The sequence below is a fragment of the Crinia signifera genome, chromosome 5 (genome assembly GCF_055691185.1).
Source record: "Crinia signifera chromosome 5, ASM5569118v1, whole genome shotgun sequence".
In the NCBI taxonomy this organism is placed as follows: Eukaryota; Metazoa; Chordata; class Amphibia; order Anura; family Myobatrachidae; genus Crinia; species Crinia signifera.
This window is the reverse complement of record NC_139221.1, coordinates 65132352-65159377: the sequence shown is the minus strand read 5'-3', so window position 1 is coordinate 65159377 and position 27026 is coordinate 65132352. Positions and strand designations below refer to the sequence as shown.

General features: G+C 46.2%; 1 protein-coding gene across 4 annotated transcripts in view; it reads left to right on the top strand.

Annotated features, from left to right (window-relative positions):
- The window catches only part of LOC146080281 (carbonic anhydrase 3-like), a 77701-nt gene extending 67336 nt beyond the window's left edge, over window positions 1-10365 (top strand). For 3 of the 4 annotated variants that reach the window (XM_083187362.1, XM_083187364.1, XM_083187365.1), the window contains 2 exons: window positions 4523-4678; window positions 10183-10365. In XM_083187362.1, the coding sequence (XP_083043488.1) occupies window positions 4523-4678; window positions 10183-10302 (276 nt within the window). In that variant the 3' untranslated portion in view covers window positions 10303-10365. The remainder of the gene's footprint in view (window positions 1-4522; window positions 4679-10182) is intronic. The other variant, XM_083187366.1, reaches the window with a different exon arrangement.
- Window positions 10366-27026: the final 16661 nt, after the last annotated feature.

Sequence of the window (27026 nt, the reverse complement as noted above, 5' to 3'; positions counted from 1 at the left end):
CTGGATCAGTTGGACCACCTCCTACATTGTTACAGCCTGCTGCAGCATACTGTAATGAGTTATTCATGCTGCTGACAATGGTGCTGCTTGCCCCTTCATGCAAGTGCAAGAATTGGGGGAGAGACATGGGGGGGGGGGGCACGGCTCATGTGCCCCCCTCCCCTGAATTTGCCACTGCTCTTTTACACCTCAGTTCTGTCCCTTCAGTTGCAGATGGAGATGCATATGCACCACCCGTATACTTGGTTCCAAATAATGTGCACAGGTTAGACCTCAAAATACACTGCACAAATGGACTTGTGCTCAACTCTGCATGTTACAGTTGGTATCCGTATGGCTGGACAACAGTCAATAAGGGGACATGCACAAGATCGACATTGAAAAAAGGTTAACACAAGCAAAAGGTTGGCACATGAAAAGGTTGACAATTTTTATTTGCAGGGGGTTGAACTTTTCATTCATTTCCAACCACGTGTGTCTTGGGCATCGCTAGCGGAGCAAGGCACCCGACCCTCGCATGGCGACACGGTACACTAATTCAGGGTCAACTTGCTCAGGTGTCGACAATGACACCAAAAGAACGTGAAAACTCTGGTGCAGGCATAGAGGGACCTGGTACAATAAAGTTTTTTCCTATCTGCGCTGCACACAGAGCCAGATTAAGGTCTAAATGGGCCTGGAGCTGAAAATGATCAAGGGCCTATTATGCGCAATAATAGGGGTTGTGGCCAGCACCTAATAATGTGGGTGGCGTGACCAGTGTTCTGGTTGGGTGGTCTGCTCATGGGTGTGTCTGTATTTGTGTAAATACTTTCAACTAATTATATATGCCTGGAAAAGGCAGGGGGCTGGCATAGGAAAAATGCAGGGAGATATATTGGTGGGTGCCCTCCAAAGGTGCACCCGCAGGACGCAGATTTCCTAAGATACTTGCGGGGTGAGGCAGCACTCCAGTCATAAAAAAATACTGAAAACCGAAACTTGGTAGACAATATGTCAGCACCTTTTATGTGGTAACCTAAGTTTACCACACCATATACCCCTTATACAATTCATGCAACACAATAGTAACCCCTTATACTGTACTTGCTTCTTACATATTATGCCACATGGAATGAGACAAAATTCACACCGATTGAGCAAAAATTCACACTATGGCACACAGATTGAGTCAAAATTCACGTTATGCCACACAGATTAGGGCAAAATTCACATTTTGCCACATGGATTGAGCCAAAATACACACTATACCAGGCATGTCCAAACAGTGGCCATCCAGCTGTTGTGAAACTACACGTCCCAGCAAGCCTTGACATAGTTTTAGCATTCCCTAATTGCAAAACTGTGGCAATGCATGATGGGACTTGTAGTTTCACAGCTGGAGGGCCATAGTTTGGACATGCCTGCACTATACCAAACAAATTGAGCAATAATGCACAATATGGCGCACAGTAAAAATTTACACCATAATGCCCATTACATGTTAAGCCTCACACCATAATCTCCATTACGTATTATGCCAAACACCATAATGCCTATTAAAAATTATGCTACATAAGTGTTGCTTACCTACATGTTCATTGCCAGGGGTTCCATGCTCGTTGCCATGTGGGATTACATGCTCATTGCCAAGGGGGAATACATGCTCGCGGTAACTGGGGGACAGTCGCCGCCGGGCAGAAATGACAGCCATTGACAGCTGGGCAGAGAGTAGGGGGCTGCCCTGCTGTATTCAGAGCAACTATTTGAAATAATACCCCTTTCATACCAAAAAATGCAGGGAATATGGTCCCAGGATCATGCAGGGACATTCTCGGACTGGCCCCTTTTACACCAGACTAGTCCCTGCATTTTCTGGTGTGAGGGGGAGAGAAAACCACCCGCCCCCCTTTAAACAACCAGCTATATCTTCGGAACCAACTGACCCATTTACATGTAGCCTTCGAATGATTTTGGTCCCGTGAAACTGGGCCGTTTGGGTCTAGAGAAATCTGTCCTCAAACAACATGAACAGCCATGAAATTACATTTCAGAAATGAAAAAAAGGTACTTATGTAGTATCTGGGCTGCCGATTTCTAAATCGGGTACATCGCATCGCATCGCATGCGACCATCGGATGCGATGCGATGCGATGCGATGACCCGATTTTTCCATAGGAATCAATGTTAAAATGGACTGAGTCCATTTTAACATGGAATTCAATGGGAAAAAGGGGTCCTTTTCATACCCCTACTATCCAAGTGGGCATGGAGTTGGATATAAACCTGTGGCGAGCGTAGCGAGCCACCGAGCCCGAAGCGTGGCGAGCGTAGCGAGCCCCGCGAGGGGACACAGAATACCGTCCCCTCGCGGGGCTCGCTTCGCTCGCCACGCTTCGGGCTCGGTGGCTCGCTGCGCTCGCCACAGGTTTATATCCAACTCCATGCCCACTTGGATAGTAGGGGTATGAAAAGGACCCCTTTTTCCCATTGAATTCCATGTTAAAATGGACTCAGTCCATTTTAACATTGATTCCTATGGAAAAATCGGGTCATCGCATCCGATGGTCGCATGCGATGCGATGCGATGCGATGCGATATCGCATCGCATCGCATCTGATTGTATGCCTTAACTTAAGGCATACAATCAAAAAATCGGCAGCCCAGATACTACATAAGTACCGAAAAAAAAAATAGGGTACTTGTTTCCTAGCACGGCCACACCGATTTACATCGGGGTGGTCGTGTCGGAAAAATCGGGTCGATTTTCGACCTGATTTTTTAATTGAATGAAATGTAAATCGGGTCCCTGGGACCCGATTTTACATTGGATTCAATGTAAAATATTCCCTACCCCCCCAAATTTAACGACGTAAACCCCACCCCACGATAGACGCCAACCCGAAGCGTGGCGAGCGCAGCGAGCCCGCGAGGGGCGGCGGTGCGCGTCCTCCGACCTTTTCATTCCCCTACTATCCACGTCGGCGTGGAGTTGAGAATAGAATAGTGTGGCGAGCGCAGCGAGCCACCGAGCCCGAAGCGTGGCGAGGGGACGCGTATACCTGTGAACTTATACGCGTCCCCTCGCGGGGCTCGCTGCGCTCGCCACGCTTCGGGCTCGGTGGCTCGCTGCGCTCGCCACACTATTCTATTCTCAACTCCACGCCGACGTGGATAGTAGGGGAATGAAAAGGTCGGAGGACGCGCACCGCCGCCCCTCGCGGGCTCGCTGCGCTCGCCACGCTTCGGGTTGGCATCTATCGTGGGGTGACGACGGGGACATCTATAATGTGAAATGGGTCATATTGGCCCATTTCACATTTTTCACATTTTTTTAAAGGTGAGATGAACTTAATCAAGTCCATCTCATCTTGTGCCATTATAATGGCACAAGACCGACGCGATCCTCACGATTTCAATGTTAAAAAATATTTTAACATTGAAGCCTATGGGGAAATCGGGGGCATCGCGTCGGTCGCGTCGGGACCAATGTTAATGGTCCCGACCGACGCGATGCCCCCGATATTGTACCTTTGCCGGCAAAATGGACCTGATTTCAAAGTAAATCGGGTCCATCGTGTGGATCGTGTACCTTAACTTAAAGGTACACGATCCACAAGATTGTGGCCGTGCTAGGAAACAAGTACCAAAAATAGTTTTACCTGCAATATCGCTAGAACCAATGAACCCATATGGGCCAGGTATCAGATTGAAGGCCCAGCGATTTGGGTTAGACTGAGATCAACCTCGAGTTTCTGTGATGCTGTAGGGGGAACTGGCAGCTGTTGGAACCGGGTGGAGGTCGGAATTAGCGGGTCCCATGTTATCCTATGGGGAAAACGTTCCAGGTTTGCCTTGCGGTATCTCCGGTTCCCAGGGGGCTAGCGACGCGGGGCTGGTCTCGTTGGAAAGCCCTGACCCTCAGCTACAAAATGGGCCTATTTGGAGAGTAGGCCTGGAGCTATAGCTCCATCAGGCCCATTGTTAATCCGGCTCTGGCTGCACATGTGATGTGGGTGTATGAATTACTGCATGGCTTTGGTTGACAAAAATCCTATTATCGACCATGGGTACAGTAGCTGTGATCTTAGGTACAGTATACTGTACAAGATCCGGGACATGTGCAAGTACAAACATGTCTCACATCATCAGGGGGAGAGACAGAGAAGAGGAGACAGAGAAGACAGTGGGATAAAGTGGCAAGAGACAGAAGGGTGAGAGAGGCGCTATTGGTAGGATATATTGGATATGTAGATTGATTTACTGCACTGAAATGCTCTATACCAGGCATGTCCAACGTTGGCCCTCCAGATGTTGTGAAACTACACATACCAGCATGCTTTGCAAAAGTTTTAGCATTGTCTAATAGAAAAACTGTGGCAAAGCATGCTGGGATGTGTAGTTTCACAACATCTGGAGGGCCAACGTTGGACATGCCTGCTCTATACACTAACTAATTATGGATAAAGTGTATTTGTCTCGTATTAATAAAAGGTTTTGTTATAGTGATTACACAGTGAGAATGTATTCATTTCATCTCTAGGGAAAGAAAGCTCATTTCACAGAATTTGACCCTACAATTCTGTTCCCTACATCCCGGGATTATTGGACGTATCAAGGCTCTTTCACCACCCCTCCATGTGAGGAATGTGTGACTTGGCTGCTCTTGAGGGAACCAATCACAGTCAGCTCGGAACAGGTAGAATGTTTAGGTTATCGCTTGTCATCTTTTTCTACAATTATTTTTTTTGTACACAGACCAGTCACAGAGTACTTATATATACAATACTAGTTAAAATCCCATCAAAATAATGGCTTCTGCAATGTACCTTCACTTGAGCTGTGACCGTTTTTCATTAACTTTGAGCTGTGACAGTTGTAAGTCCACAATCTCTTCACCCCATCCCTAATCCCTATTTGCTCCTACCTCTAATATCTGTCTTCACAGCTCGCTCTCTCCATATCCAGCAAGTTTGGAACAGATTAGTGTCACTGCAAAAATTGCTTTTACTTTCTGTTCTGACATCTGTTAGTACACAAAGGAGTCATTTGGTCTGTCGAGTGTCCTCTAGGGGTCAGTGGCGGTACTTCACCTCATAGAAGTGAGGAGTACATAGTCATAGATAGATAGATAGATAGATAGATAGATAGATAGATAGATAGATAGATAGATAGATATTGTACAGAGAAGATGGAAGACAGAGAAGAGTCAGCATACCTGTTCCCTTATCTGCCTAGAATCTTATGAGAGCCCCAGCCTGAGATTTTATAAAGGCTCTGCTGCACAGTGCAACTCTGCTTTTTGATCACTGTAATTTCTTAAAATGTGTACCTGCACCATACTTTAGTTGCTTAACCTCCAGCATCTCACAGACAGCTCCCATTTTGCCATATATCTCTGTTGTCTGGCATTGTACTTCTAATCTCCCGGATTCTTCAGATTTTGTCAGGGGTGCCACTAAGGAGCTTATGTGCAAGGACAGTGATTTGCTGTAATCACTGTTATTTACTGTACCTGCTCAGTAATCCCTGCTGGCAACTCTACTTATATCCCTTGTGGGAACCACTGACATGAGAGAGACAGCACCACATGATCACACAGTGTCTTCTGTGCTGGTGTGCACTCATCCATAGCATGCTGCTGCTAGTGAGTTGTGACTCACTAGCAGCAGCATTTTTGTAAATTATCTTTGTGTAGTTAAACACAATTGTATAATTAGAGTATCTGGTGTCCATACTGATTTGCCTAATGCTATAATGGTATGGAAAACAGCACACCCAATAAATATACAGATACAAGATACAGACAGTTAATGTTCACAATAAAATAACATTAAATACACCGAAAACATACTTATATGCTTATGGATGAACTCCCACAAGGTCAAATTGCATTTGAAAGTTATTGCATAGGCATCACATTAATCATGTGTTGCAATGGGGATTAATTAATCATGTATTGTTACAAGGAATCACATATACTGGATATAGATGAAGTCTGGGTCTTTATTTTGTACCAGGTAAACAGCATACCAGGTTAACAGCTCGGCAAACAAGTTTAAAGCATTGCACAGTTTCCATAGATTTCAGTCAGGATACACTCCAAAGCACCTAACGTAATATTACATTACCCGCATATCACCCAGCTGCTTTTCAGCATTGGAAGCAATGACCTCCTGCCCTGGACACACATATAACAGGAAGCCACAAGTGCTGCTAATCAGCCAAACCTTGATCAAATCAGTTTAGGAAACCTGGATTGGATCTAATTTTCCTGCTGCTGCTCTAAAGCCTGGACTGGATCTTTCACATTACTCTTATGTGGAAATATGCTGTCCATGCCACAGTATACTATGCTGAATGAGAATAAAAGAAATATCACACCTAATATATAATTGCAAACAAGAAACCCCAAATTACAGACAGTAATGTTAATATCAATCTAATATATTGTTAATTAGTTCCTATTCTACCTCCAATCTCTGTCTTGACAGCTCCCTCTCTCCATATCCAGCAAGTTTGAAACAGATCATTTTGCTTTCGCTTTCTGTTAAGGAGTAATTTGGTCCATCGAGTGACCTCTAGTGGTCATTGGGAGTACTTCACCTCAGAGGTGAGGAGTAGTTAGCGATAGAATGCCCCTATTCACTGTATATCCCCCACTCTGCCCCCTCCACTGTATATTCCCCTACCTGACCATCTTTCTCTGTATGTCCCCCAGCCTGCTCCTCCTTCACTGTATGTCCACCATTCACTTGGTGTTCCCCACTCTGCACCCATTCACTCTGTCCCCCAGCTTGTCCCCCTTCTCTGAATGCCAATCACTGCCTCCATTCACTGTATGTCCCAAGGCCTGACCCTCCATTCACTGTTTGTCCCAAAGCCTGACCCTCCTTCACTGTATGTCCCCCAATCTGCCCCCATTCACTGTATGACTCCCATTCACTATGTCCCACAGCCTGCCCCCCCCCCCCCCCTTCTCTGAATGTCCATCACTGCCTCCATTCACTGTATGTCCCCCAGTCTGACCCTTCTTCACTGTATGTCCCCCACTCTGCCCCGATTGACTGTATGTCCCCCTGCCTGCCCCCTCCCTTCTCTGTATGTTTCCTAGCATCTTGTGTGAGCCAGAGGACGGAGAGGCCAAGCAGGAACTGCAAGCACAGGAGATGATTGGGCTCCCGCTGCCGCCCTCCTCCACTCTGCATGTTACGGGAGCAAGCTTTCCCCTTGCTGCACCCCCTCCCCACACACTGCTGTCACTGTGATTGCGGAGGAGGGTGATATACAATTGCAGCTGCAGGGGTTGGATGCATACTCACCCAAAAGATGCCAAACACATCTCACTGTGGTGGCCGGCACCTCCTCACTGCTGCAGACACCAAGGTAAAGGCACGCTAGCCGGGGCCCCACCTTCACCATCTGATGCTCCACCCGCTTCTGGCTGGAGGCTGCGGGCCGCTTGAAATGACAGGGTGGGCCGCAATTGGCCCCCGGGCCGGACTTTGGACATGCCTGCTTTAAGCAGAGTGTGATACAATCAGGGAGATTACAGCACAGTGCACTCTGCTGTAATCTCAATGATTCTAGTTTTCTAAAGTATACAAGTATAGTCTGCTTTAATATAATTTTTGAATAGAAGAAACTAAGGTGTATATTTATTTACTAAAGGTTCTAAAAATAAAAAGGTCTATTGTAATGTTGTATTTAGCATCCCATTAGAGCCCATAGCAACCAATCAAATCAACCAATTATATCCATTTTCAGAAAATTGTAGCCCTAAGGGTAAATAAGGTGATCCTGCCTATAGCAATAAGATTCTAACATCCTAGGCAGAATCTTATGTGTTGCTATGGGCAACATCACATATTCATTTTTAAAACCTTTAGTAAATGTACCCCTCAGAATCAAGGTCAATTAAAACATGCTAGAAATTCAGTTAGTTCAATGGCAATGAACATGTCTGTGGTGCCATTGTCGTAGAGCACTGAATCAAATGAATGTTTTGAAATGTACATCTCCAGCTCACCATTCACATCTCGCCCTTCACAGCTGTCACTGTAGATTCACCATCCTGCTGAACTGTCACATTTTAAAATTGATTCAATGAATAGGATCAAGAATCAGCATGAAGCATCTTTAGAGGACATATGTCCTTAATATGAAATTGGTGACAAATGCACCTTTCATGTCTGCTTTGAACCAATAACATTTCCCATAAATGTTGTGTACTGTATATCATTGTGTCCAGTGTTAGATAGCTTTCCTAGCAATTTACATGTAGGAGAAATTATTTGTATTTATAGTGTGTTTTGTACTATTTAGGGCTTTAGGGTAGTTTTATTAAGCTCCGTGTAGTGATAAAGGGGGAAATTTACTAAAGGAAATTTGTAAAAAAATAGGTGTATTTGTATTTATAAATACACTTATTTTTGACATTTACTATCCCGAAAATACGGCAATTCGTAATCGTATTGATAGCACATCAATAGGAATACGAATTGCCGTATATTCGGAATCGTAAATGTCAAAAATAAGTGTATTTCTAAATACAAATACACCTATTTTTTTTTACAAATTTCCTTTAGTAAATTTCCCCCAAAGTGTCTGTTTTTTATCACCGGCCAATCAGCTCCTACCTAGCATTTTTCAAGCCAAGCCTATAACTTCACAATTAGAAGCTGATTGGCCGGTGATAAAAACCAAACACTTTATCGCTTCACCAAGCTTAATAAATCTGCCCTGAGTATTTTGTATGGCATTTAAGAGCAGTGGGCCTAATTCAACATGGATCGCTTATTAGGGAAATGGCAATTCGGGCAATTATCGAATTACTGCGCATGTGCTGCATCCGCCTTGACATCGAGCATGAAAATTGCAAATTAATATGCGGACGAATAGCAGTTTCAGTTTGATTGACAGGAAGACGGAGGCATAAAAATATGGCGTTCCTGGGTTAATGATACCTCCAATATAACTGTTGTCCTGGACTGTATTATACCGAGCACTGCAGACAGTATCAGATAATGCACAGTGATTAATTCTCCCTCGCACCCCATCCCGGGTATTGTATGGAGCTGTAAGAGGAATGGCACATGGGGCCACCCCCCATACCTGCTGTAGCATGCACAGAAGAACGCATAGGTTCTGTCACAGATCCTCCTGTGCCAGTACAATATATCACCAAAATTTCAGGGTGATTCACGTTGACTCGGTAGGCTGCATACATTAGCAGCTTACCGAGCGGACAGACACCGCCCGCCGGCTGTGCAAACTCACTCCCCCTTCACCCGTGTGAGCGGCCACATTCGCTTGCATGTGTAAGGGTGAAAAATCATTCAATGGTCGGCGACCACCAGATGACTGTGCCACCCATTCGCAAATACATACTGGCTTCGGCGGTTACATATGAACGCCCAGCATTTTTCTCACCATGCTCCAGCCCCCTGCATGCCCCCTGTCCTCACTGCTGTGTGCAAATGTCTCGGCGAATGTGATGCTCGCCGTAGGCATTTGTACTGCGGGTCTGCACATGCGTATTTTCACCGATAGGCATACGCAGACCCGCAACATCGAACCCTGCTGAAAATTCGGTACGAGACAACCTGATTCAGGGCCTATATCCGCTGGCAGCTGTTATAGGGGACTCACTGCTTGGCACACAGTGGGTTCTATTGCAAGGGCAGCAGGTGCGTGGTACACCCTCTGATCGCCTACTTTAAAAATCTCCACTCTCGGAGAATACCTCCCAACTATCCCGCTTTTCATGGCAATTTCCCATTTTTGGGGGGCGTTTCCACATCCCCAGCTCAGAGAACCGCTACTCATGCCCCCTTGTGGGAATAGGCCCCACCCCCCATCGTAAGGCCATGCCCCCAAAAATTTTAGGCACGCGCCGAAGCTTCACGCCTGGCCAATCATTAGATCCTGCTGCCCCCGCACAGCAACATGCTGCAAGGTGTGCATATATAAATAGAGGGTTGAATTGTGTCACTAGGTCCAGTCCCCATTTTCCCTCCAATCCACCTGATTATAACTCATTGGTATCAACTACTGGAATTAGGATGGGGGGAGAGTATACAGTAAACAGAAAACGATTGAATGAAGATCAGTTTCAGTCAAGCCAGGAAGAATGTCAGTGTATAAAGACAGCATGCTGTATTTCATGTTTCTCTTTCTCCGCTCATTACATTATTGTGACAGATGGAGAAATTCCGGAGCATCTTCTCAACTATGGAATGTGAGGATCCCCTGCACTTGGCAAACAACTATCGGCCCACGCAGCCTCTGAACGGGAGAGAAGTCAAAGCGTCTTTCGACTAGACTCAGCGCATGACTTGCTAAAAAATGTTTTTGCCATGTCTGAAATAAAGTGCTGGAAAGATTTGCAGGTTCTGACATAAAGGATCATTTACAGAGGGGCATACATGTTGGTCAGCAGTGCAACTGCAAATGTGGTAATTATGGGCAAATGCTGTCGTTTTATGGACATAACCTGATTCTGAGGTGGACGCAATGCTTATGCTTGAGCAGTTAACCAAGGCCCTTATTCTGGTTCACTCGCAAAGGAAAATTCCTTCTCAAATGGACAAAACCATGTGCACTGCAGGTGGGGCAGATGTAACTTGTGCAGAGAGAGTTAGATTTGGGTTTTAGTTCAGAGTGAGATACTGCAGTGCATACCTCCCAACTGTCACGCTTTCCGCGGGAACGTCCCGATATTCGGGGACGTTCCCGCGTCCCGCCCGGGGCCGCCATTGTCCCGCGGTGGGGGGGGACAGTTGGGAGCCCCCCCAGCTTGCCGAGAACAGACGCTGTGCGCATGCGCACAGCATCTATTCAGCGCCGACGAGCGGCGAAAACGGGGGCGTGGCCGGAGGTTGCGTCACCCTGTGAGGCCACGCCCCCGTTTCTTGATGCCACGCCCCCTTTTCGGGAGCGTGGCATTTCGACCTCCCAACTTCAAAAGTTGGGAGGTATGCAGTGTAGAAATAAAGCAGTCAGTATTTTCTCTGCAGAGAAACAATATAACTCACCCAAACCTAATTCTCTCTGCACGTTACATCTGCTCCCCCCCTTCCCCCCTGCAGTGCACATGGGGCCTTATTCTGGTTATTGCGGTCCGTTCCGAATTCTTTCAGAACTGACCGAACGCCACGTCGTGCGGACATTCTAAGAACACACGCCCACAGGTCGTCGGCATCCCTTCGGATGGACTCTCTAAGGAGAGGGAGTGTCTTCGGACTTCATCCAAACGTGCGTGTGCGGTGGGAACACAAAGATTCTGCACGGTCTTACAGCGTCCGAACGGATGGGAAGCTGGCCGTACGCACCGATTCGGTGTATTTCCGCAAACCTCACTACTCTATTTGGATCTCATACATCTGCAACATGACACATTTATGCAATTAGCCAACCTCATAACACATAGATTATTTTTAAATGTAATCAATTAATTCCTAATTGATACTTAAACACATTACTAGCACTTTAGATTAACCCTTACATCATGTAAAGTGGTATTACTTCATTGTTGCCCCTTTACCTGTCTTAGTGGTTCCAATTGAACCTGTGAAAAGAGTGTAATTAATCACTAATGAGTAGAGGAGTGGATTGTATTGTGGTCAGCTGAGAGTGCTTCAGGTGCGTGCGTACTAATTGGGCGAACCGAATGCCTAGCGCATGAACAAGTGCTCTCCGCAAACTGAAACTTGCTTATGGACACCGCATATTTCATGGGAGTTGGTTCGCTTGCAGTCGGTGTCTTGTCCGAATGCACGCCTACCACAGTTCGTGAACTCCCACGTGTACGCCCTGATTTACGCCCAGTTTTGCCCACTTTGAAACCGTGCCCTTGTGTACGCCCACATGATGCCCATATACGCCCATATTTTCCGACGGTATTGGCGAGAACGAGTGCGGAGACACTACGTTGCACATACGCATTGCGTTGCCTACGCATGCGCAGACGGCTAAAATGCGCCCTCCGAAAGAATTCGGAACGGTCCTCACCAAGCAGAATAAGGCCCATAGTTTTGTTCATTTGAGAAAGAATTTGCCTTTGCGAGTGAACCATAATAAGGGTCCAAGTCCTTCTGCAAATGTGTCAGTAACGCTGTGTACATGTGGCAAATGAATAACGAGCAGAGTGATGGTTTATCTATAATGTGAGTAGTGGAGCTCTACAGCGCAGACCATGTAGTGCAGGAGGGATCGCTGAACACATATAAATATACATGTTATCATGCAGAGGCGGAACAAGCGAGTTGTGCGCCCAGGTGCAAAAATTTTTTTTTGTCTTGTTTACTTCAAATTTAAAGACCATTACACACTATGCCACCCATTACACTTAATGCCCATTACACAATGTTACACACCATAATGCAAATTACACATTATATGCACATCACAGTGGCCATTACATATTATGCCGCACACAATAATGCCCACGACATATTATGCCACACACTGTAATGACCATTACACCGCAATGCCCATTACACATTATACCACACACTGTAATGCCCCTTACATATTATGCTAAAAGTAATGCCCCGCAGTCAGCTGCCTAGGGCGCCAGGATCTGGGGGGGCGCCATCAAGTCTACCTATCAAAAAAATCAAGGATGTCCATGAGGATCTTTGTTGTACTTAATGCAGGTGGCTGCTGTGGAACTTCTAAGACCACACCTCCATACTTTCCCTTGAGGCTTACTTCCCTACATATCTGCCCCCATCTCCTTGTACTCTATTGTGGATGGCAAAGAAAGGCCTCCATGGAAAACATGGGACTTGCCCACCTTCCGGTGGGCTGGGTGGACCTGCCATTCCGGAAAGTGGGTATTGGTAGCAGTATGGGGGGGGGGGGGGGGGGAGTTGATTGTTCAAGAGCTGTCTTTTGCCATAATTATCGCATATATTAGAGCATATGCGATAATTATGTTAGCGGTAGCCGGCGATGTGCGGCGGTAAGGGGGCGCGGATGTTAGAGCATTCCTCCTTAATGCTTAATGCCACCTGCATACACAACACACACCCAGTATCACACACACAAACAATGCACACAGTGCTACTGCGGGTTCTGGCATTATATTCAGACATCTCCCTCTGCAGGCTACCCTGTTCATTCCCAGCCCTGACAGCAGCTGTCAACTGTAGGGGACCATGTGTTTGATTCCCCCCTCCTCCGCTCCCTGTGTTTGTGCAGCTCCCTCCGCTCCCCTTGTGTGCGGCTTCCCTCCCGTGCTTCCTGTGTCAATGGCTACCCACCTCCGCTCCCCGTGTGTGCGCCTCTCCTCCTCTGCTCCCCATGTGTGCGGCTCCCCTCCCTGTGTGTTCGGCCTCCCTCCTCCGCTCCCTGCGAGCGACTCCGCTCTTGGTGTCTGTGGCTACCTTTAACTGGTGGTCCACTGCAGCAGCAGGGACAGGACACCGGGGACTAGCGCTGCTGCATCTGGTGTTTGAAGTGCCAGAAGTGGTAGTATGTAATAATGCCAGCACTGCTTCCGGTCACTCTCTCTGCGCCGCACGTGAACTGCCAGCCCCGAACTCCACCTGCGGCGGTACTATTTAAAGAGGGTCCAGGGGTTGGCCTGCGGTCTGTGTGCCCCCACCCCCGGCAGTATCCCCCTGATGGCAGCCAACATATTGTAACAAAATGGGAATTACAGCATGCCAGGCGGATGGCAGCACCGGGCCCCGATGCACTGCACTGTCTGCACCGGCAGTAGTTCCGCCCCTCTTATCATGTATAAAACTCATATTATTATTATTACCAGTTTCTTATATAGCGCACACATATTCCGCAGCGCTTTACAGAGAATATTTGAACATTCACATCAGTCCCTGCCCCAGTGGAGCTTACAATCTATATTCCCTATCACATGTACATGCACGCATAGGCATTTTAGGGTTAATTTGTTAGCAGCCAATAAGCCTACCAGTATACTTTTGGATTGTGGGAGGAAACCAGAGTACCCAGAGTACCCAATTATTTTTTTTATTTTTTTACACAGCAGCCAGCAGGGGGCTAGGAGCCGAGCCGCTCATTAGATATTCATATATTCAATGCACCCGATCATTACATATGCACGATCGGGTGTAGTGAATACTCGGTCCCCTGTTGGCTATCCCGGGGGGCAGCCTGTGCTGCCTGGCTCCCGGGGAACCCACCTCCCCCCCACAAACGTTCTGGGGCAGGCAGGGAGACTTCCATCTCCCTGCCTGCCGCCGTCCGCAGGCTCCCTGCGGCATTGTCGCAGGAGTTAAACTTTGCCGGTCAGGGGCAGTGAGCCCCTGACTCGTTGAATACTGAAGTCGGCGAGGCTCCGGAACGCGGCGGGCAGTGGCGAATGTGCAGCGAATCCTAAACAGGATTCGCTGCACATCGTCAAAATTCTCATTGAATACTGCCCCATATGTTGCCTTGTGCACAGTCCCTGCCATTACGCCTTGCCTTGTGCGCAGTCCCTGACATTACACCTTGCCTTGTGCACAGTCCCTGCCATTACGCCTTGCCTTGTGCACAGTCCCTGACATTACGCCTTGCCTTGTGCACAGTCCCTGACATTAGGCCTTGCCTTGTGCACAGTCCCTGACATTACAACTTGCCTTGTGCACGGATGCTGACATTACGCCTTGCCTTGTGCACAGTCCCTGACATTACAACTTGCCTTATGCACGGTTGCTGACATTACACCTTGCCCTATTGTGATCAGGGCCAGAGAAGATGTCACAACGTTGCTAAAAACACCTGGGCATGTTTGTGTTATTCCTGACAACAGCTGGGTGACACCCACAATTTCCAGGAAATTAACTTACGTACGGCCGGCAGTTAAAAAAGACAATGGATTTTTCTTGCAGGATGACCTATCGTAAACGTATGGCAAGCCATACGCATGTGCAGTCCATCAGTTATTGCCGGCCTGCGAGTTTGCAGATGTTTTATCAGGTATAGCTCCCATTATTTTATAAGAAAACAGCAGAAAAGAACCTCTAGATGGCGCTGCTAGAGAAGCTTAGAAACAGCAGCTCGAAAGTGCACAAAATACATACAGAACACGATATAATAACTAGCTAAGTCCGCTCGAAGCAAAAGCTAGTCTGTGTGATTGCCTCTGTGTTTCTGTATGTGTGAAAGAGAAAGATATGTAGATTCACCTGCTGCCAGCAGATGGCAGTGATTCGGTTACAAACGGACACCAGAAATATATACAGATATATATATATATATGTAGCAATATAAAAGGACAGCGGCGACTAATTATTGCGGATGAGATAATTTAGATAATAAATAAATTATTTAATAGGATGACAATAAACAAATGGCATGATGATAAAAGACATGAAAAAGGTACGAGATGTATATAAAAAAATGTATAAAAAAAGTTATATTTATAAAATTAATTAGATATATATATATAAAAAAGAGGGGGGATATATATATATAAAAGAGAAAGAATCAGGAATAAAAAATGCTAATAAAAACAATTTTGCTTAGCTTAGGAGGTGATAGGAGGTAGGTAGCCCAACGCGTTTCGTCGATGTGACTTCTTCAAGGGGTGGAGGGCAAATGAATTCAGACCCATATTTATACCTGTATGCCTGTCAGGGTGATCTATGACATCACTTCCTGCTATTATTCAATTACAAGTGGCTATACATATAAAAACATAGATGAAGGACTAAACAAATATCAAGGGGTGAGCTGAGCAATAGGTAGAGTGGATCGCTATATTTAAAACAATTTGCAATGGCTAAAAACATTTTAATTTCATAAAGTCCGTGATTCGCGGCACTTCCGCCACGTTTCCGGCATCCTTAAAGCGCTATTGCGCATGCCCGGCACCAGGAAGGTCACCACATCTCCGGGACATGAAATAGCCGGGCATGCGCAATAGCGCTTTAAGGATGCCGGAAACGTGGCGGAAGTGCCGCGAATCACGGACTTTATGAAATTAAAATGTTTTTAGCCATTGCAAATTGTTTTAAATATAGCGATCCACTCTACCTATTGCTCAGCTCACCCCTTGATATTTGTTTAGTCCTTCATCTATGTTTTTATATGTATAGCCACTTGTAATTGAATAATAGCAGGAAGTGATGTCATAGATCACCCTGACAGGCATACAGGTATAAATATGGGTCTGAATTCATTTGCCCTCCACCCCTTGAAGAAGTCACATCGAAAAAACGCGTTGGGCTACCTACCTCCTATCACCTCCTAAGCTAAGCAAAATTGTTTTTATTAGCATTTTTTATTCCTGATTCTTTCTCTTTTATATATATATATCCCCCCTCTTTTTTATATATATATATATATCTAATTAATTTTATAAATATAACTTTTTTTATACATTTTTTTATATACATCTCGTACCTTTTTCATGTCTTTTATCATCATGCCATTTGTTTATTGTCATCCTATTAAATAATTTATTTATTATCTAAATTATCTCATCCGCAATAATTAGTCGCCGCTGTCCTTTTATATTGCTACATATTAACCCCCCAAGTAACATACCTATACTTTTACTAAAGGACAGGCTGACACCTTTCTAACTGAAAGGAATATTATTGTTTGGTAACATTGAATTCAGCACAAGTGGCGCCTCTTATCCACAACTAACAGATATATATATATATATATATATATATATATATATATATATATATATATATATACATATATATATATATATATATATATATATATATTAGGAGATAGAAGAAATGCGCTTCATGGTGCAGTATGTCATGCAAAAAAACATACTTTAATAACATAGTCCACAATATAGAAGATTCGGACTCGTACCAAAATATAAAACACTGTGGGCTGGGTACCACATGATATACATATAAAACCAAAGGCAAGAGCTGCTCACGATACGCCGGGATACGTCGACCATCTCACTGGACGCCACAAGGCTGGTATGCTGTGCAGCGGCAGGATAGGGCTCAGCTGGATGGAATCACCGGTAAGCGTGGCAGTCTGGAGAGCGTCGTAGGCCACGCCCTGGCGCATTTCGTCATAAGACTTTGTCAGAGGGCGTGGCTACTACGTACGCTCACTGGATATAAATACCAACTGACCTGTCACTCAATGCTGTGCAAGCGGAGACTTCCCTTTACGGGGGGGGAGGTTCAGTCTGGTACGCTGCAACATGGAGCAATACACATACACTGTGACGCTCTACAGACTATGCAATCTTAATAAAGACCAATTAGTGTAATTAACCCGGAGCTATCGTAGGCCACTCCGCCATCACAAATTAGTATACATAAAATTTGACAAGGGAAAAAAATGTTTTACTATTAAAAAAGTTAATGCTAACATTATTAAAAGGAGGGACAACACACTCCAATTATCAAAATAAAGGGCCTTATTTTGGTTCATTCTTTCTGACAAAATCCTTCTTAGATGGGCAAAACCATGTGCACTGCAGGTGGGGCAGATGTTACTTGTGCAGAGAGAATTAGATTTGGGTGGGGTTTTACTTCAAAGTGAGATCTATATTGCAGTGTAAAAATAAAGCAGTCAGTATTTTCCCTGCACAGAAACAAAATTACTCACCCAAATCTAATTCTCTCTGCACATGTTACATCTGCCCCCCCCCCCCCCCCCCCCCCGCCGCAGTGCACATGGTTTTGTCCATCTAAGAAGGATTTTGTCAGAAAGAATGAACCAAAATAAGGCCCAAAGTAACACACATATATATATACGACAAAGTTAAACTAGAAGGATCACAACCATGGAGTTCCTTAAAGTGTCTCGAAACACTGTGGTTCTGGATTCCTTACTTAATATTTCTGATGTGTTCTAAAATCCTTATTTTCAAACACCTTTTTGTCTTACCTATGTAATTAAGACCACATCCACATGTAACAAGATAGACCACAAAGGTGGAATTGCAGTTAATAAAATGTGACACTTTAAAGTCCGTGCCCTGTATGGTGTTGCCCTTCTTTATATGAGAACACACCTTACATCTGTTACACGGAAAACAGCCTTTTATTGCTAAAAATGTATCACTAGGTGATTTAACATCAATTATATTCAGCTGACTTTTGGACACAAGGGATTTAAGCGTTTTAACCCTTCTGTACACAATTCTAGGGAACTCCGGTATATGTTCTGATAGAACAGGATCTAATTTTACAACATCCCAGTGTTTTCTCATGATCTGATTCAATTCATGAGTATTGTACTGGGTGATAAACATTACGTCCCCAGATGTTTTTGGATCAACCGGAATTTTTTTATCATATAAGAGTTGTCTTCTATCAGTACTCCTGGCCCTAGATAATGCACCTTCTACAATGCCGCCAGGATAACCACTTTCCTCAAATATATCCGTATACACCAAAGCCTGTTCTTCAAATGATGCAGGACTTGAGCAATTCCTTTTTTAGGCAGAGGAATTGGGAGAAGGGGATATTGTCTTTCCAGGCGGGATGCGGTCATCTATTAGAATGAACTTAGGTCTACAGTCATTAGGTCGACCCCACTAGGTCGACTGGCAGGAAGGTCGACCTGACTTAAGGTCGACATGGACCAAGGTCGACATGACTTAAGGTCGAATTTGCATAAAGGTCGACATGAGGAAGGTCGACTGGTCATAAGGTCGACATGGGTTTTTCACTGTTTTTTGAGCCGACATGTGCCGACAGGCGGTATTTCATGCCCTACCATCCACTAGGGCGTGGTGGGAGAATAAAATAGTGTGCCGAGCGCAGCGAGGCACCGTGCCCGAAGCATTGCGAGCGAAGCGAGCGATGCGAGGGTCCGATTCTCATTGCCAACTGTGTCCATGTCGACTGTGTCGACATTCGGATCAAAAAACAGTGAAAAACCCATGTCGACCTTATGACCAGTCGACCTTCCTCATGTCGACCTTTATGCAAATTCGACCTTAAGTCATGTCGACCTTGGCCCATGTCGACCTTAAGTCAGGTTGACCTTACTGCCAGTCGACCTAGTGGGGTCGACCTAATGACTGTAGACCTAAATGCAGTCTGACGAATGATCCCATTCCTTCCAGGCGCCATAGTTGCAGCTGGAATAATCCAAATAACTATTTGCGTCCACCTGTTATACCATATATATATATATATATATATATATATATATATATATATATATATATATGGTACTCTTTACCTAGCACGGCGCCCACGATTTTGATCGTGGGCATCGCAGGTAAAAAAATCGCGGGCATCGCGGGCATTGAATGCACTAAAAATCGGGTGCGACACGACCGACGCAATGCCCGCGATTTCCCATAGGGAACAATGTTAAATGTCTCAATTGACCCGATTTTTCTGTTCAATGCCTCAATTGACCCGATTTTTCCATAGGAAACAATGTTAAATGGCCCACAGAGGCCAAATAGCCACCCTGAAGTGTGAAATGGCCCCCACATTTGTTAACGCCACCCCACGATCAACGTGAACCTGAAGCGTGGCGAGCGCAGCGAGCCCGCGAGGGGCGGCGTTACTCGTCCTACGACCTTTTCATACCCCCACTATCCACGTTGGCGATGAGTTGAGAATAGAATAGTGTGGCGAGCGCAGCGTGCCACCGAGCCCGAAGCGTGGCGAGCGCAGCGAGCCCCGCGAGGGGACGCGGATACCTTCACAGGTAAACGCGTCCCTTCGCGGGCTTCACAGGTATCCGCGTCCCCTCGCGGGGCTCGCTGTGCTCGCCATGCTTCGGGCTCGGTGGCTCGCTGCGCTCGCCGCACTATTCTATTCTCAACTCCACGCCGACGTGGATAGTGGGGGTATGAAAAGGTTGTAGGACGCGTACCGCCGCCCCTCGCGGGCTCGCTGCGCTCGCCACGCTTCGGGTTCTCGTTGATGGTGGGGTGGCGTTAACAATTGTGGGGGCCATTTCACACTTCAGGGTGCCTATTTGGCCTCTGTGGGCCATTTAACATTGTTTCCTATGGAAAAATCGGGTCAATTGAGGCATTGAACAGGAAAATCGGGTCAATTGAGACATTTAACATTGTTCCCTATGGGAAATCGCGGGCATCGCGTCGGTCGCGTTGCACCCGATTTTTTAGTGCATTCAATGCCCGCGATGGCCGCCGTGCTAAGTAAAGAGTACCATATATATATATATATACAGTATATATATATATGCTTGGGAGGTCCTGGCACTCACTATTAGCTGTAGATATACTGGTCCCAGTGCCTTCCGCTGACAGGCTTGTCCACGGACTCGGTCTGTCACAATATGTACGGTAATCGGCGGCACTCAGTGAAATAAATGAAACAGAATGCCAGATGACGCCAATGCTTTATGGCATTTTCGTCAGGGCAGCAATTCATATTACAGTACTCACCATTTTTTGTCATTGTATCTACAGACAAAAAGTTAACATCATTGCACAATAAGAGAATAATGACTAGTTATTCTAAAGGAAAGAATATTCGTGACTTCGTGGTACACACGGATGTCACTAACCTTGAAAAGAAGAGCTCTGGTGCATTTTGGGGAACCCCTAAATTAGGCTGCTTTAAGTGTACAGGGTGTGTTACCTGTGGGTACATGCTTACTGGCAGTACCATTAAACACCCTAGACTTGCAAAATATTTTAAGATCCATCATAGATTGGGATGTAATTCTTCTTTCGTTGTCTATGTTCTCATATGCCCATGTGGCAGATATTATGTGGGCAAAACAGATTGTTCAAAACCAGAATGGCCCAACATAGGCTGGCTATCCGTGCAGTTATCCTCTCTGGCACCAGCAATCAGCCGGTGGCCAGACATTATGCAGAGGCAGGGCACTCACCTACTGCATTTAGGCATATGGTAATTGACCATGTCCCGCCGCTCGCAAGGGGCGGCAATAGATCTAAAATGCTTTTACAAAAAGAGGCCAAATGGATTTTCTTATTGGACTCTCTTAGTCCAGCAGGTTTGAATAAAACCATGGGCTTGCAATGTTTTTTATAAACTTGTATTTATTATATGTACAACATTTGTTAGAGTACATTACCATGTCGTTTTTGTTGTGTATGCAGCTTTCCCTTAAGCAAGTTGGCGGTGGTGGGTTCACAGGGTGATGACTTCTGGGTGAGACACCGGCAGTGGCCGGATTCCGCCCAGAGGGACGGTTTGGTGAAGGCGAGCACTACATAAATGGTGAGTACTGTAATATGAATTGCTGCCCTGACGAAAATGCCATAAAGCATTGAAACGTTGGCGTCATCTGGCGTTCTGTTTCATTTATTTCACTGAGTGCCGCCGATTACCGTATATATATATATATATATATATATATATATATATATATATATATATATAAAATTGTATGCAAATATTACAATCATAAAGCTAGGTATGCAGGGTATTGCTCTTATAAGCATATACACTATATTGTGCACATTTTGTAATTGTGTTTAATAAATTGAAAATGTTAGTGTTATTTGTTATCTATAAAAAAAAGCATTTTGCAATAAAAAAAGCCAGAATTTGGTTGTCGTGTTTTATTGTTGTTACTACAGCCCCATAATAACATGTATACAGCTCTCTGCATTGTAAAGGTTCATACCCAAATATAATGTACAGTATATACAGTAAATTGAATATTGATGTGAGAATTACATGAATTAAAAGAAAAATAAGAATGTAAGATGAATATTGAAAAAAAATATATTAAAAGGAATAAACCTGAGGCTGTAAATTAATGACAGTTGGCAGCTACTGTAATGTCACCTTTCCCACTGCTTTGGGGGAGATTGGCTCTCATTTCCTTTTTTTTATTTAATAATGAAATATATATATATTTTTTTAATGCTACATTTTTATTAATCCTAAAGGAATTGTTGACATTAATACCACTTTTTCAGTGACAAAAATCCCAGGTTTCTGCAAATGAATATTTGTCAGAGGAAATGACATAAATGAATTGGAACAGGTACAGAGGTACAGAGAAGGGCGTGTAAGCTAATAAAAGGTCTCGAATCACTACAATACAAGGATAGGTTAACCAGGCTGAAAATGTTTTCACTGGAGAAACAGAGGTTGAGAAGTGACATGATTAGTATGTTCTAATACAGGATTGGGAATCATATGGAACTGGGAGATGATTTGTTCGCTAACAGGCCAATACTTAGGACATGCGGGCATGTACTGAGGCTCGAGAAAATACATTCCATACTGAATTAAGAAGAGGATTCTTCACCTTTAGAGCAGTAAAATTCTGTAACTCATTGCCGGTGGGGGAGCAGGGCCGGTGCTAGGGTGTTTGGCGCCTACCTGCAAACTCTAAATTTGCGCCCTCCCATATCTTATAAAAGAGCACACGCTAGAGCAGGGCTGGGCAACACCGGCCCTCCAGATGTTGATGAACTACACATCCCAGCATGCCTTGCATCAGTTTCAGCATGGCCACATAGCAAAACTAATGCAAAGCATCCTGGGATGTGTAGTTCACTAACATCTGGAGGGCCGGTGTTGCCCAGCCCTGCGCTAGAGGCATGCGCCATAAAAAAGGAGTTGTGCTCTCACAAGGAATGTTTTCTCAAATTACCACACAGTAGCACAATCTTACCCCCAGTCTCTGCATCCATCTACCCCGTGGCCAGACTCCATGGCAGTAATCAGGGAACCATAGTAATGCAGAAGCCACCCATCAGTGCACGCTGTCCCCAGTTCAGCAGCTATCCATCTATACAGTCACCGGACTCCGCCCCCACCACAGCCCTACCGCTTCCGCACTTCAACCTGGCTTCCCGAGTGTGCACTGATCTTAATGAATGTGCCGGCGCTCTCCCATCTCTGCTTCCAGCAGAGTGCATGTAGCAGTGACTAGTCCCTTTGTCCCCAGGGCTCACCAATATCAGCGCTGCTTGTTGCCAAGGTTAGTTGTAGGTGCAGGCGGGTGTGCACAGTAGTGACAAACCCGGGGACGTGTACACATGCAGCAGCCCTGTGGCATTAGCCACACTGATAGGACCCGCACATCCTGGTACTCTCAGCGCTCCCCGCAGACCCCGCTCCTCCTAGACAGGAGGCGGGCAGCGTCACTCGTGACTTGTTACATGTGGACCTGCTGCTGTGAGCATTCGTCCGGCTGCTTGTCAGCAGTGGTGTAGCTAGGTGCCACGGTGCCCGGAGCAAGGGTATGGTCTCTCGCCCCCCCCCCCCCCCCTGATTTGTAGTAGTCGGGGCTCTTGCTCGGTAAAAAGGGGGCACGTCCTAATGGAAACATTAAACCACACACCATAATGTCCATTGCACATTTTAGCAAACTTTATAATACCCATTACACAAGGCCACACATAATGCATCACACAATATGCTGCACACTGTTATGCCCATTACACAATACGCTGCACACTGTTATGCCCATTACATATTATGCCACACATTGGGCTTTATTCTAGTTTACTCTTTCTGACAAAATCCTTCTTAGATGGACAAAACCATGTGCACTGCAGGTGGGGCAGATGTAAAATGTGCAGAGAGAATTAGATTTGGGTGAGTTATTTTGTTTCTGTGCAGGGTAAATACTGGCTGCTTTATTTCTACACTGCAATATAGATCTCACTTTGAAGTAAAACCCCACCCAAATCTAATTCTCCCTGCACAAGTAACATCTTCCCCCCTGCAGTGCACATGGTTTTGTCCATCTAAGAAGGATTTTGTCAGAAAGAGTGAACTAGAATAACCCCCATTGTTACATGTAATGCCCCCAGTGATCCTGCCTATAAACTTAATGCCACTAGTAGTGCACCTGACATTACACAATGCCCCTAAACGTGCCACTTACTTTTTTGCTACCTTCACCGCTGCTGTGATGGGGAGGGGGGGTCCCTCCTAAATGGCGCGAAAAATTGGGCAGGGTGCAACATCTTGCTAAAACAGCCTACCCGGGAACACTAATACCTTACCTGCTCCATGTCATCTCCCATCACCTGTCCGCCATCTCAGTCCCCCACACCCCATCATCATACTACACCTGCTGCACCACATCTCACTGCACCTGTCCCTCATCCCACTGCACCCCATCATACTACACCTGCTGCACCACATCTCACTGCACCTGTCCCCTATCCCACTGCACCCAATAATACTACACCTGCTGCACATCTCCCTGCACCTGTCCACCATCTCAGTCCCCCACACCCCATCATACTACACCTGCTGCACAACATCTCTCTGCACCTGTCCACCATCTCAGTCCCCCACACCCCATCATACTACACCTGCTGCACCACATTTCACTGCACCTGTCCACCATCTCAGTCCCCCACACCCCATCATACTACACCTGCTGCACCACATCTCACTGCACCTGTCCCCCATCCCACTGCACCCAATAATACTACACCTGCTGCACATCTAACTGCACCTGTCCACCATCTCAGTCCCCCACACCCCATCATACTACACCTGCTGCACAACATCTCCCTGCACCTGTCCACCATCCCAGTCCCCCACACCCCATCATACTACTAAGGCGCCTAGAGAATTATGCTGCTTTATCTTATATCTATTACTTAACACTTAAGCCTAGAAATAACTCACACTGACACCTTAACTAATAAATAAGACACGGACACCAACTGCGTAAGTTTAAAGGTCATCTAGGATATTTATTTAAAGATGGTATGACCCTAATTGTTTAGGGATGGCAAGAAGAAGCACTTGAGACCAGCACCCTCAAAACGCGGATGCCCCTCATGGCGGCGACCAGGTCGCCCCACTCGCTGGCATCACTCAAATAACTTGTGCGTACAGCCCGCTCCGCAGCGGCATGCCACGCCCCTCCTAGGGCCAGACGCGGGCACTTCCAGGAAGTGTCCAGCGCCCCACCGCGTTGAGTCGGGACTCGCCTACCTTCTTGGCAGAGGGGCGGGCCATACCCTACGGAGACCACCTGACACCACACTTGAGTGCTGGTCGAGAGCGCTCAACCGCCGATTGTAAATCAAACTAAATTCAAATTTGGTGAAGGCTCAAAAAGCCCATGTAGCACTTTAAAAGGGGGAGGGAGGGTGGGAATCCAGACTCAAAGAGGAAGTCCTTCCTGCCTGCTTGCCTATAAGTACCCCTCTCTAAGCTGACGCCCCCCAGCTACCCCATAGGGCAGATCCACCTGCCACTCATTATTTGCCTCAGGCCTTATCTTGACATTCACAACTTTATTTAACTACTGCAAATTCACAGGCTCTTAATTACACTCGAGCCTATGCAGCCCTCGTTACATCTAAGGCGCCTAGAGAATTATGCTGCTTTATCTTATATCTATTACTTAACACTTAAGCCTAGAAATAACTCACACTGACACCTTAACTAATAAATAAGACACGGACACCAACTGCGTAAGTTTAAAGGTCATCTAGGATATTTATTTAAAGATGGTATGACCCTAATTGTTTAGGGATGGCAAGAAGAAGCACTTGAGACCAGCACCCTCAAAACGCGGATGCCCCTCATGGCGGCGACCAGGTCGCCCCACTCGCTGGCATCACTCAAATAACTTGTGCGTACAGCCCGCTCCGCAGCGGCATGCCACGCCCCTCCTAGGGCCAGACGCGGGCACTTCCAGGAAGTGTCCAGCGCCCCACCGCGTTGAGTCGGGACTCGCCTACCTTCTTGGCAGAGGGGCGGGCCATACCCTACGGAGACCACCTGACACCACACTTGAGTGCTGGTCGAGAGCGCTCAACCGCCACTGCCTTGGCACTCCTACCCCGCCGGGTTAAACTGTGCCACAAGGCCCGCCACCCTAAAACAACAAACTACGCCCTAACTACACTAAACTAGTGAGAATGTCCTGCAGAAAAATTGCCATACCGGGGTCCGATAGGTGAACCCCGTCTGGCCTATACAACTTGGGGTTGGTTTTCACAATGGTGGGATGCCTGACTGCTTTACCACCCTTCGCCACTATGTATCTGGACACTGCGTGGTTCACTTTCTTTCTGGCCTTCTCAACAGCCTCTATGCTCCGACACCCCCGCCATGTGAAACGGGGCACTATGTCTGACCATACCAGCAATACACCTGGCCAACGCTCCTGTATCCTCGCCATGTCTTTCTCAATCTGTATGGTTAATGCAATGCCTGTCCGCTTGACCAGGTCATTGCCTCCCAGGTGTATTACTAAAACATCAGGTACGCCTAATCTCCTAGCTTTGGAGACTAGCAGGTCCCACAGGCCATCCCACTGAAAACCCCTAAAGCCCAGCCAGTGCACCTCCCGTGCCCGAGACAGCACCGGGGCCGCGGCTGCCAATGGGTGCCTAGCAGCCCAATATATGTAAGATTGCCCCACTAACCAAACCCTGCCCAGAGTCCGTGAGGAAGGGGGAGGGGCTGAAAAAGAGAAAGCCTAAGGTTAGCATATAACATTATACTGTAAGACACAACTGGAATGCATTGACTATAGACCCGAGTGAAGGGGAAAAATCTTAAAAAACCTCTGGTGGACTGTTGGGGGAAGCCAATTGTAATTAAGTCCCCTGCAGAGTAAAAAGTAAAAAAATTCCCTTCACACCGTCGATTCCGGGACGCTAAAGTCCCAAAACCGATTGTAAACAATATGTTTTCGAGTCAGCGCAACAGGCGCTATCTACAACTTATCTAACCTTATATATTTCTTATAAGCGGCTGACTTCCACCTCCCCACCGCTTGAACTGAGGATGGTGGAAGCCCCGCTGCGGCTGCGCAAGTTGCCGCCCCGATTCTGAACGAATGCGTTCCATACTCTTTCTCGGGGAGACCCAATGCCGCGACACACCTCCGAAACACAGCCGCAAACTGGAATCGGGTAAGTGGCCCCACCTCTTTGTGTGCCAGGAACTGTGCCGCGGTGCCTGGTCCGCCCGAGACATACTCCTCAGCCAGGGATACAGGACATATCGCCTTATTGCAGTGCGCTCTCAATGTAATCCAGGCACCCTTACCCGCCTGGTCTGTCTTAGACCTCCCTATCTTGCAGAGTATCTTCCCCTCACGGAAAACTACATTTTCTTTGAGGAGCCCAGAAAGCGCGCGCTTGTTAGCTGCCACTAATTCGCTTACTC